This window comes from Rhinopithecus bieti, unplaced genomic scaffold (genome assembly GCF_001698545.2).
Source record: "Rhinopithecus bieti isolate Rb0 unplaced genomic scaffold, ASM169854v2 scaffold_47691, whole genome shotgun sequence".
NCBI lineage: Eukaryota > Metazoa > Chordata > Mammalia > Primates > Cercopithecidae > Rhinopithecus > Rhinopithecus bieti.
This window is the reverse complement of record NW_016818870.1, coordinates 483,289-495,606: the sequence shown is the minus strand read 5'-3', so window position 1 is coordinate 495,606 and position 12,318 is coordinate 483,289. Positions and strand designations below refer to the sequence as shown.

The 12,318-nt window shown below is 39.8% G+C and overlaps 1 protein-coding gene across 7 annotated transcripts in view; it reads left to right on the top strand.

The window, feature by feature from the left end:
* Window positions 1-454: 454 nt before the first annotated feature.
* LOC108519006 (phospholipid-transporting ATPase FetA-like) overlaps window positions 455-12,318 on the top strand; it is an 82,733-nt gene continuing 70,869 nt past the window's right edge. For 6 of the 7 annotated variants that reach the window (XM_017857769.1, XM_017857767.1, XM_017857766.1 and 3 more), the window contains exons 1-6: window positions 455-509; window positions 4,713-4,826; window positions 5,674-5,772; window positions 7,339-7,400; window positions 11,317-11,389; window positions 11,757-11,827. In XM_017857769.1, the coding sequence (XP_017713258.1) occupies window positions 5,713-5,772; window positions 7,339-7,400; window positions 11,317-11,389; window positions 11,757-11,827 (266 nt within the window). In that variant the 5' untranslated portion in view covers window positions 455-509; window positions 4,713-4,826; window positions 5,674-5,712. Of the gene's footprint in view, window positions 510-4,712; window positions 4,827-5,673; window positions 5,773-7,338; window positions 7,401-11,316; window positions 11,390-11,756; window positions 11,828-12,318 lie in introns of those variants that run through there. The other variant, XM_017857770.1, reaches the window with a different exon arrangement.

Sequence of the window (12,318 nt, the reverse complement as noted above, 5' to 3'; positions counted from 1 at the left end):
TGCAATAGATGCTCAGTCATGATTTATTAATTTAAATTTAGTTAAGCAAGTTTAGGACAAGCTGACTTAGAAAACAGCCTCAGATATATTAAGACAAAGTGCTAAAATTGACTTATGAGGGAAGGCTGGGTTTCTGTGTTTGGCAGTAAAATTGGTGCAGACCATCTTGTTGTCTGTGGAGACATAATCTAGGAAGTACTAGAAGCATTGATGGTGGAGAACTCCTCAGGAGTTACTTGTCCTGTTGCCTCCAGAAAGCTCGAATACTTGAGTATTTTTATTTTTATTATATTTCTTGATTATTTTGATTAAAGAGACAAAATCCCATGCTTAAATAGGTATCTTCAGCAAGAAAGTGTGGGGATCTAGTGAAGTCTTCACTAGCAGCCAACATCCCAGTCTGATATACACAGGGGCATCCATCTCATCGTTTATCCCATCTTTTTTCAGAACATGAAAGGTATCTGCAAGCCAACAACAAAGAATTCAACAGTATTTTTGTATATCCGGTGAGTGTCTTCCCTCTGGCTGTTTTAGAAGGGGGTCAGTATTCTATAATATTCTTCTTTGTTGGGGGAGCATGAAATTCTTTGTAGATGTAGATCCTATAACACAGATTCTATTACACTTTCTTTCAAGCTCCTAAACAATGAGTGGTGCAATGAAGGCTCAGAAGCCAAAATTAATCCAGTGACATAAGCTAGGGAGAGAATGTCTCAGATTTCAGGTTTATATGTAACTCCCAGAAAATAAATACTGTAGCTTTTTCTTGCACAAATGAAAGCATTGTTCTAGAATTTTATTTTTTCACTTAGACACTTATCTATGACAACACATATAGATATCCCTCATTTATTTAATAGCGACATTGTTTTTCATTATATTGATAAACCTTGATTTATTTAGTCCGTCTTCTATTGATGAACATTTAAATGTCTCCAGTGTTTTGCTATGCTAAATGGTGCTGAATGAACACCATTATACATATATTTTGACACATTTGTGTGACTGTATCTTGTGAAAGTTTCCTAAAAGTAAATTGGCTGTGCCAAAAGAAAAACACACTAAAATTTAAAATTATCAGAGGCCAGATTGCCCCCAAAAAGAATTATATCCATTTATGTTTCTACTTAAAGTAGAGACTGCCCGTTTCTCCACATTCCTATCAAACTCGCTATTATCAATCTTTTTCATCTTTGCCAGCTCTTAGATGAAAATGACATTCATGTTAATTAGCCTTTTGTATTTCTTTTTCTGGAAAATACCTATTAATGATCTTTGCTCACTTTCTATTGGATTGTTCATTTTTCACTTATTTATGTATCTATGACTAAGTAATTCATGAAAAGATATATATTGAAAAGGCATGCTCCAATACCCCATCTTTGTCCATATCTGCTCCCCTGAGGGAACCACTGTTAGTTTTCTTGTGTGTATTAATCAGATTAGTGTCTCTTTGTGCAAATAAAGCAAATACAAATATATAGTCTTATTTTCCTATTTTTATACTATTCTGAACCTTAACAATGTATCCTGGAGATGTTTTCATCATCATAATTTTGTAATAGTTTTTTTCTTTTTTTCCTTCTTCAGCTATAATATATAGCATTTGCTCTGCAGATTTAACATGCATGCATGTGTAGCTATGTATACATATACATAGCTATAATTATATAAAAATATATGTTTGTGGTCTCTGTGGGATATTAGTTTATGATTTCTGAGTAAGAGTGGTATATTAGTCCAATCTCACACTGCTATAAATAACTACCTGAGACTGGGTAATGTATGAAGAAAAGAGGTTCAATTGACTCACAGTTCCTCAGGCATAACTGGAAGCATGACTGGGAGGCCTCAGGAAACTTTCAATAATGGCAGAAGACAAAGGGGAAGCAAGCACCTTCTTCACGTGGTGGCAGGAAAGACAGAGAGAGAGTGAAGGGGATCCTACACTTTTAAATCATCAGATCTTGTGAGAACACAAGAATAGCATAGGGGAAATCCGCCTCCATGATTCAATCACCCCCACCAGGTCCCTCTGCAACACTGGGAATTACAATTAAACATGAGATTTGGGTGGGGGACACAGAGCCAAACCATATCAAATGGTTCTGGATAATAATAGTATCCAAGATATGACCATGAGAGCAGGTTTTTCTCTTCTGTATCTTCTAGACCTACGTAACAAGCAGTGGGGACAGTAAATCTAGGTTTGGGCATCAGACAGATCTGAGCTTGAATATAGCTCAGCCTTTACTAACCTTAATGTCTTAGGCAAGTTTGTTAACTTCTCTGATCTTCAGTTCTTTCATCTGTAAAATGGGCATAATAATGTTCACCTTGCATGGTGGTCATAGGAGTTAAGTATGGTTCTGAAAATATTAGTTCTGTTTCTCCAATAATTAGCCCTTGGAAAAAGGGTATCTCATTTATCTCTGCATACAGAGTATATCTGTGATACAGTTTCTATCACAATGTTATGCACACAGCCAACATTCAATAAATATATATTGAATATTTAATGAGTGAATGAACAGATTTGACTGATTCTGATATATTTAACACCATTTCATTTTCCTGGCCCTGAGCATTGCTCATTTTCCTATTTCTCTGCCTTCTTCCACTGTGACTCCTTGTCATCTTCCCAACTCCTAACTACTGATTCTCATTATATCCTTGGCCTTTTATTCTCTTCTATTTTCCCAGTTAACCTTCAGTCCCATATCACTGCTCAAAGAAAAAAATAACCAAACCAAAATTAACCACCTCTATCATGTTTGAATTTTATCACCTCTGCCAAAAGGACTAAACCCTGAGGAACTTCATAGTTAAGGAGATGTTATTAGGATATTGCTTCTGGTTTTACATTTAAGAGCAAAATGAAACACTCTAGTTGTCAAGTTAGTAAATAAATACCTGTACTTCTATCTTGAGGCAGAATGCTACCTACGAGTAGAAACCTGAAATGTATTAAATGGCTATACAATCAAATGGAAAATCAACAGTGAAGGCTAGCTACATCAGTAAGGCCACCTCTCAGAAGATCTTTGGGTCCAAGTATCACAGCCATCTGGACATAGACACTGACAAATTCAAAGTATCTTATGATCAAAGAAAGCTATTTCCATGTTAGAATTATATACTCATGACAAGAAGGGCCCTTAGAGATCATTTCACTAGAACTTTGTTCGAGACAGACCATGAGCTTCTCCAGAAGAGACCCTGTCTAATTATTTTTCAGCCTCCACTAGTATAGTCCAGCATAGGACTGTGAACAGAGCAAGCCTTGAGAAATGCTATAGTGTCTGATTGATTATTATTTGGAAAATCATGGAGAGAACACCAAGGAAATCTTGGTTTTGGCTTGGATCTTTAAACTCCTAAGTGCTAAGTAGTATGACCAGCTTCTCATCCCTGAGGAAATAAACCTTGGGCAATGCTTGACTGGATACCCTATCTAACTTTCTGGGTGGGGACACAAGATTCAGGTTTTAGTCTTAGCACTGAATGGTTTTAATTCTCTGGGAGAAAGACTTTGATGCCCTCCTAAGGCAGGGCCTAGCAAGAATTCTTCATGCTTGAGCGGTATCTGTACTCCAGGCCAGCAGGTAGGTTCTTCTTTTTTTTAAAAAAAAAAAACTGTAAGTTCAGGGGCACATGTGCAGGATATATAGGTTTGCTACATAGGTAAGCCTGTGTCATGGGATTTTTTGTACAGATTATTTTATCAGTCAGGTATTAAGCCTAGTATCCATTAGTTATTTTTATTCTTTTGTTCTGTCTTTTTAAATGGACGAGGTAGGAGATAAGCCCTGAACTTAGAGAATTATTTGGTCTTATTCTCCTGCTTTTAGAGCTCTTAGATTTGAGCTCTGACATCTTAGGACAAATGATTTAAGACTCCAAGGTAGAAAAGTAAGATGGTCCTGTGAACATCTTGAGATCAGAATCAAGGAAGTTGACAAGTTCCCATTTTCACTCAGCAAAATAATAGCTTAGATATAAGCCAAAACTCTTTAAATCCTCTTAGGACAATTAAGGGCCAAATGATTCTCCAATGCTGATAGTGACCCCTATTGAAACCTTCAATGGGCTAGGGTTGAAAGACAGTTTTTTGCTTTTAGCATCTGACATCCTTCAACATTGCAAAAAGCACAGAAAGGCACACCAGACTGAGTTTGCCTGGCTAAGGAAAGCTTTGTTAGAGAGCTCTGGATGCAGTACCTCAATTTCCTCATCCTCAAAAGTACCCCCCTCATAGAGTTGTTGTGAGGAGTAAATGAGTTGCTACATATAAAATGCTAGAAAAGTGCCTTTCACGTAGTAAGTATTCAATAAATGTAAGTTTTTATTGCTGTTGATTTGATTATCATTATTACTATCAATAACATCAATAAACAAGAACTCTATCAGGGCAGAGATGCATTCCCCCAAGTATCATATAGAGCAGCCTTGCCTTCTTTGTACCCTCTAGGCCTCTCTAGGCCTCAAGGAAAAGGGGGAAATTAGAGATTCCTTCCCTCTCTCCCTCCCCGTGCTGGTGGTTGGAGTTGGGGTGCTTTGGTGGCTTTTTCTCATTTCACTCAGTGGTTTTGGTCTTTTTTGTAGGGGAGGGGTAGACTGGGAGGTAGGGGCAGCTGCTTATTAACCCAGTTTTGAGCTGTCTTTTGTCTAATTGTGTATTTCTTGTTTGTTTGTTTGTTTACTCACAGAACAATACCATCAAGACCTCAAAATATAGTGTCTTTAATTTCCTGCCCCTGAACCTATTTGAACAGTTCCAGAGACTTGCAAATGCATATTTCCTCATTTTGCTATTTTTACAGGTATTGCTTTTGGGGGCCTTTTTCACAGAGTATTTTACGAACCTCTCTGGGGTCAGGCTGTATAATCAGTTTTTCTCCTACCTAAACTGGGAAATGTCTTCTGTCTTTAGACAACAGGAACATGGATGACTGGAGTCTCAGACCAGTCCCTTAGAATAGCTGTGGTCAGGATTAGCTAGTGTATAGCAAGCCTCTATACTAGGAAAGGGACAAGGTCACCACATTCCAAGGAAGGGGAGCTCCTCATCATGGCTGCATTGCCACAGTTCAGCTTAACCATAGGGGGCTACACATTCTTCACCGCAACCATAACTCCAACTCTATTCCTCCTTCTTGTCCCAGCCTCCCTGACATAAAATCAACATATGGGAGTGCTAAAGAAGGTTTAGGATGGTTTAGAATATGAGTGCCAGCATAAGAACAGGAAGCAGGGCAGGGTAGGCCCAAATTGGGAGAGAGGGACAGATCATCTCACTCCTCCTTGTACTGAAGGGTGTGGGAGAGCATGTAGTTTTTCTGTATCTACTCTTACCCACTCTCCACACCCATTACTTTTCACTGTCAAAGGAGAAAAGACTCTTTGCCATCAACACAAAGGTTGTGGGGTTCAGTATAGATAGGTAGCAACTTAGAGCCTTTTATTCTTTTCTCCTCCCTTGGGAAATGTTTGCTTATATTTGGGGGGTTATATGAAAGATACAACAGTGGAAAGCAACTAGGACAGTTGGATTTTGTATGAACAAATGGAGGTGAAAATGATGTTGAGGGTGAGGGATGTGGTGGCGGGGGGGAATATATTATCCTTTGAGTTTTCTGACCCAAGATTCTCTCCCTTTCCCTCTCTTAGTTGATTCCTCAGATCTCCTCCTTGACATGGTATACAACTATGACACCCCTGATGGTGGTGCTGTCCATTACAGCCGTGAAAGATGCCATCGACGACCTGGTGAAGTGGCTTCCTCGGCCTCTAGTTCCTCACTGCACCCAGTCAGACTGTGGGCATGAAGGGCTTCCCAGAACTACCTAGTGCTAACAAGAAACCCTGAATGGAAAGAGATATTTTCGTTTCTCCTTTCCTTATCCATCCCAGAGTAATATGCAGTACCTTTAGGCCCAAGATTGGTGGTCTATGTATGGCCAGAAAAGGGCAAAACAAGGTCTTTCTCTGTCTTCCTACTACCACCACTTTTAGCCCCTCTCCCGAGCCTCCTTCCATCTTTAATAACCCACTCTTTCTTTACTCCTCTCTTAGTTTTTTCTAGCTTTGTTCTCATCCTTTTTCCTCTGCTCCTCCTCCCACTTTATATACCCTGTCCCTTCATCCATCTGCCCCTGCTTCATCTCTCCTATTCTTTCTCTTTCTTCTTATGTCTCCACATTTCCTGTCTCCTCTCCAACTCTATTTTCCTTTCCAACTTTCAATTCTGTTAAGTGTGCACAGCTAGGAACCCTCTGTCCTGGCCTTGAAAGAGAAACTGGCTGACAGTGAGTGCTGCATGGCTTCCTCTTTGCCTCTTACAGCAGGCCCAGCATAGAGGGGTGAGGGTAAGGACCCAGTACCATGCCTACTAGTGGGATTTGGAAAGCCAGTCCTCTAGACCTGCTTGCAGTTTCCCTAAGAGGGTCTTTCTGATTTTGCCAGAATAGATTTTTAGCCTAGTTTGAGAGCACCTTGTTTCCTCAGCACTTTATCTCTATAAACCCAGGATTAGCATGTTGTGGTTTACCTTTCAGTCACAACTTTGATGTATAAAAATATAACTTTATTTCTCTATAACTGAACTCAGTTTAGCTTATAACCACATGCATACCCCATCTTAACTCTCTCCAATGAGAACCAAAAATTAATTTGCCAATTCACTGTAACCCAATTACTTCTGGTTTAGAATTCAGTCTCTTTATGATAAATATTTGGACAATTTTGAATTCTGACAAATTCAGGATTCTCTCTGCCCCACTCCCAGTCCTACCCTTTACTCAGGGAGTAATCTCAACTGGAAGGAAGAGATTTATGTGAATCCTGGCATCAGGACATAGCCTCTATTTGTTTCCCTTCTATTTGGTCTTTAAATATTGGCCTCTTTCCTCAGCCACTATAGAAGACTTTGTATGTCAACCATAGTTGGAGGTAAGGTAGGAGTCTGCTTGAGAATACTCAGCTTTCCCCGCACCTACCCAGGCACATGGGATTCTGTAGCCCTGCGCATCATTTGAATTGTGTCCTCTGCAGCTTTTGACATGTTATTCTCATTCTCCCAGGTTTTTTGCTTTTGATATTTAAAACCAAGATTTTGCCTCTTTCTTCTCCCTGGATTCTTTTCCTGCCCTCTCTTCCCAGCTTCCCAGAGATAATCAACCTCTTGGCCTGGTTTTAAGGAAAGAAAGGCTTAGGATAGGAGAAAAGGAGAATTACAAAGAAGAGAACTACATTGTGTAATATTTTAAAATGTTAATCTTCTATATGCAGTTTGTTATAGGTCTATTTCCTGAACATTTTATTGTGTGATTTTAGAAAAGGCATCAAAGTGATGATCGAGTCAACAACCTGCCTGTTCTGCTACTGGTAAATGGCAAGTAAGTTCTTCTAGGGAAGCTAGTTTAGGTAGAATCAGTCCTGAGAAAGGGTTGGGCTTAGTTCAGGACACTGAAAAGAACCTCAGACATAGAAATAATTTGTTTCTAGATCTAGCATGCCCTGAATTTGTCATGTCACCTCAGATAACTGTGTGGGCCTCATTTTTCTTTTCTATAAAATAGAAATAATATTCTCTACCTTAGAGGATATTTGTGAAAATAGAAATAAAATAATATATATTAAAGTAATCAATATTTTATGATATTACTATGCAAGTGATATTATTAGTGTGGTAGTTAGCATGGAAACATCTGTCTTTAGAACATTAATGGATTCTGACATGGTTTTTGTCCATTCTACTATAGCCTTTGGTCAGGTCATCTTTTCTGTTAGCGATCCAAACAGAGTATTGAAGTTGGCCCCACTGCTGTAGTGTTTGGTCATAGCTATCTAAAGTGTTGCAGGAATGGAAGAAGGAAGGCATATTCCTATGTAAGGCAAAATATGAAGACTGTCCTAAGAGGTACAAAAAATTACTATAGAAATTAATAAAAAATAAGCAATTATAACTGGTTAAAGGAATCAAGGAAGACTTTCTGGAAGAATTATGGTGTTTGTACTAGGCCTTAAGGGAAGGGGAAGAATTCGACAAGTAGAGACTGTGTGAAAGGAAAAGGGAGCAGTGTGAGCAGAAGCATGATTGCAAGAAAGTGCAAACCTGAAGGAGTTCAGGATTGAGGTCCAGCCTTTATTATGGTGGCCTTACCGAACACACAATAGCTATCATCTCAAGAGCTTGGGCAGCTAATCCTGTTGTGTATTGTGTCTGCTGATTCTTACTCATGATGGATTGTTTCCTCAAGAGTTTTGACCTGTTGAAATGTCCCATAAGATACCACCAAAAAAGTCAGTTGTAGTTAAAAAGAAAAGAAGGGAAATAGAAATAAAAAGAAAAGAAAAGACAAAACTGAATATATTAAGAATTGCTGACCAAAAGGATTTAGTCAAATCAACTCACCCAAGTAGCTTGAGCACTTGGGTTTTATAAGATTATTGAAGAATTTGTCATAGAGGGATTTTAAGGTGGGATTTAACAGACAAGACCCTGGTTAGACTTTGTAAGCTACCGAGTAACTGATTAGTTTAATATGCAGAGGTGAGGTTGGTTGTTGAAATAGTCTACGTTCCAGAAAACAGCTTTATTTTTCTAGAACACATGGGTCTAAACAGAGCTGCTATTTTAAAAGTTTGTCTGTTTTATAAGTTGTAATTTTGTCATTTTCATTTCTCAATAATTTTGTTTACAAACACATCATTAGTAGAACTTTCTTTTTTTTTTTTTGGGGCGGGGCCTCCCTTTGTCGCCCGGACTGGGGTACAGTGGCCAGATCTCAGCTCACTGCAAGCTCCGCCTCCCGGGTTTACGCCATTCTCCTGCCTCAGCCTCCCGAGTAGCTGGGACTACAGGCGCCTGCCACCTCGTCCGGCTAGTTTTTGTATTTTTAGTAGAGACGGGGTTTCACCGTGTTAGCCAGGATGGTCTCGATCTCCTGACCTCGTGATCCACCCGTCTCGGCCTCCCAAAGTGCTGGGATTACAGGCTTGAGCCACCGCGCCCGGCCAGTAGAACTTTCTTTAAGGGAATTCTATGTGGCTGGAGGTGAGGTTGTATCCCTTTATAAGGGTTTGTGTTTGTTTCTGCCAGTTGACTCAAGGGTATTACCTGCTGATACCTAAATTTGAAAGAAGTATAAATTTGAGCCCCATCAAATATGAAGTTACAGATTTTCAGGGAAGAGTCCTCCACTCACTAACCCCCGCAACCCTCCAGACTAAGATAGACAAACTTTCTTGCCAGCGAGCCAATTTTTTTTTAGATCACTCTTTCACTAATGGTGTTGCCCTTCAAGGTCCTGACTTTATGAGAAATTCTTAGTTTTAACTCATTGACTCTCAAAATCATAAGGCTTTATCTCTTGTCCCTCTGGTGGGAGAAACTGAAATTCAAATTATTAGATTATTAAAACTGGCAATCCTTCCCCAACCCAGGGCAAGAACAGCTTCAGAACATGCTTACTGTTTTGGATTATAAGATTGAGTATTTTAAATCAGTAAGGAATGTCTTCACCTCTCCCAGATCTGGGACACATGATTGTTATAATGTCCAGGAACAAACTGGTAATAGTTTGGCAGCTCCTTATGTAAGAAATTATAAATTTTTATATCTCCAGGAGAAACCAGAATGTGACAGCACTTGTTCCTCTTTATGTTTTACTGGTGACAACCATGGAAGATAGAATGCCAGAGTAACAGTGAATGTCAAGTCAAGACAAAATAAAACAAACACCCAGACGTCTGTCTCCAAGGCTTGTAGCTACTACTCTACAGTACTGTCAGAAAAGTATTCAAAAGAAACAGTGGATTTATATAAAAGGACTTTTTTTGGAAAAGTTGGCCCTCCTCAAAGCAGCTGTCTTCTTAGGAAAGGTGTTCTAGGAATACCCATGCCTATGTGTAGCTGGCAAAGTGGTGATGTATGTCATGCCCTGAAGATAACAATCCTGCATTCAGAGACAAAACAGACAGTGTCCTGTACACTCTTTTTCCCGCTCTTTGGGTGCTTGGCATAATATAACTGTTGCAAGGATATAGCTCATGTTTCCAAAATGCTTGTGGCAATATGTACATTCTTCTTAGTCTTTTCTCAGGGAGGAAGGATTTATGGACCCTGTTTATTTGGGGAAATTGAGGTTGAAAAAAAAAAAGAGGAGGGCAGCAAACCACTATTATTGTAGAATCTGCTCATACTGCCAGGCTGCCTTTTATGGAAAGTAGGGATGTGAGGATCAAAGATAATCTAATTTTAACATAGGTAGATAAAGACCGGGCGCAGTGGCTCACACCTGTAATCCTAGCACTTTGGGAGGCCGAGGCAGGTGGATCATGAGGTCAGGAGTTCGAGACCAGCCTGGCCAATATGGTGAAACCTCGTCTCTACTAAAAATACAAAAACTAGCCGGGCGTAGTGACCCAAGCCTGTAGTCCCAGTTATTCGGGAGGCTGAGGCAGAAGAATCGCTTGAACCCAGGAGGCGGAGGGTGCAGTGAGCCAAGATCATGCCACTGTACTCCAGCCTGGGAGACAGAGTGAGACTCTGTCTCAAAACAAAACAAAACAAAACAAAACAAAAGTAAATAAAATTGATGTGACCTTATGATAGAACACATTTAAGTTATCAAAAAGAATGAGCTACATCTTCTATAAATGCTCTCCAAGATGGACTGTTAAATGAAAACTGCAAAGTGCAGAAAACTATGTATCTGCTATGTGGCTTTTAAATGTGATTTACATGTGTGTTATATGTGATTACATGGATTGATATTTTCTAGAAATAAATATAAAAATATTATTAACAGTGGCTATCCTTGGGGAGCAAAACTAAAGACTGGTAACAGAGAAGACTTTAATTTTTTCCTTTTATACACTTTACCATTGGAACTATTTTACTTTAAAACCTTTTTTTTTTTAAATATTTTGAGGAAGGGCCTTGATGTATTGCTCGGGCTGGTCTCGAACTGCTGGCCTCAAGCAGTGCTCCCAATTCAGCCTCCCAAAGTGCTAGGATTACAGGAATGAGCCACCACACCTGGCTAAAAAAAATAAAAATAAAAATAAAATAAATGTATGTGCATGTATGTCTATAGATACGTTTGTAGGGCTTTAGAACCCTTATAGCCTGAAGTCAAGAGAAATGGGCCCCACTCTTGATTGCAGCAAGGATGCATCACAGACCAGTTTGAGCCTTGTCTTTATTCCTTTCAGCCTTTTTTGGAGGTTGGGGAAATCATCTTGATTGTCAAAGCAGAGCTTTGGGGACATTCTCAGAGCAGATATTCAAAGGTTATTTTCTTATAGGATGAAGGAGGACAAATGGATGAATGTTCAAGTGGGAGATATAATAAAACTAGAAAATAATCAACCTGTCGTGGTGAGTACCTCTTTTGGCTGTGACTTGTTCTTTTTCGGATTGAGTGGGTAACCAGGGACTCTTGGAGCACTTCTGCTACCACTCCTTTTGATGACCTTCGTTGCCTCATTTTGCATCAGAAATCAATAGCTCTTGCAGTAAGAAGCTTGTTCTTGCCTATTTCTCACTGTAGTTACAGGGAAAGTGTGAGTAGCTTTGGGAGAGGGTGTATGATAGCAGTGATAGATCCTAGACAAAGAAAGTAAATCAGTGTCTGTAAAATGGTTAGGGTGAACATCTGTTCCTAAGGTGACTGCTTTTGTCACACTATAATGTTAAGAGCCCGCCTTCCTGCTTTCCTGACTTTCTTTGACTTTTCTGACCACAGGCAGATATACTATTACTCTCTAGCAGTGAGCCATATAGTCTGACATACATAGAGACAGCAGACCTGGATGGGTAAGTGTTCCCTCCTGACACTCCATTAAGATGATTTAGCCAGCTTAGAGTGGTCTCTCACTGAGGGGTAGCATTAGGCAGGGAATTAATTTTATTCTTAGATGGAATATTGAATATATGAGCCAGAGAGCCTAGAAATATCCAGATAAGAGAAGATGAGGCCGGGCGCGGTGGCTCAAGCCTGTAATCCCAGCACTTTGGGAGGCCGAGACGGGCGGATCACGAGGTCAGGAGATCGAGACCATCCTGGCTAACACGGTGAAACCCTGTCTCTACTAAAAATACCAAAAACTAGCCAGGTGAGGTGGCGGGCCCCTGTAGTCCCAGCTACTCGGGAGGGTGAGGCCGGAGAACGGCGGAAACCCAGGAGGCGGAGCTTGCAGTGAGCTGAGATCCGGCCACTGCACTCCAGCCTGGGAGACGGAGCTAGACTCCGCCTCAAAAAAAAAAAAAAAAAAAAAAAAAAAAAAATTTTTTAGAAATTTTTTTTT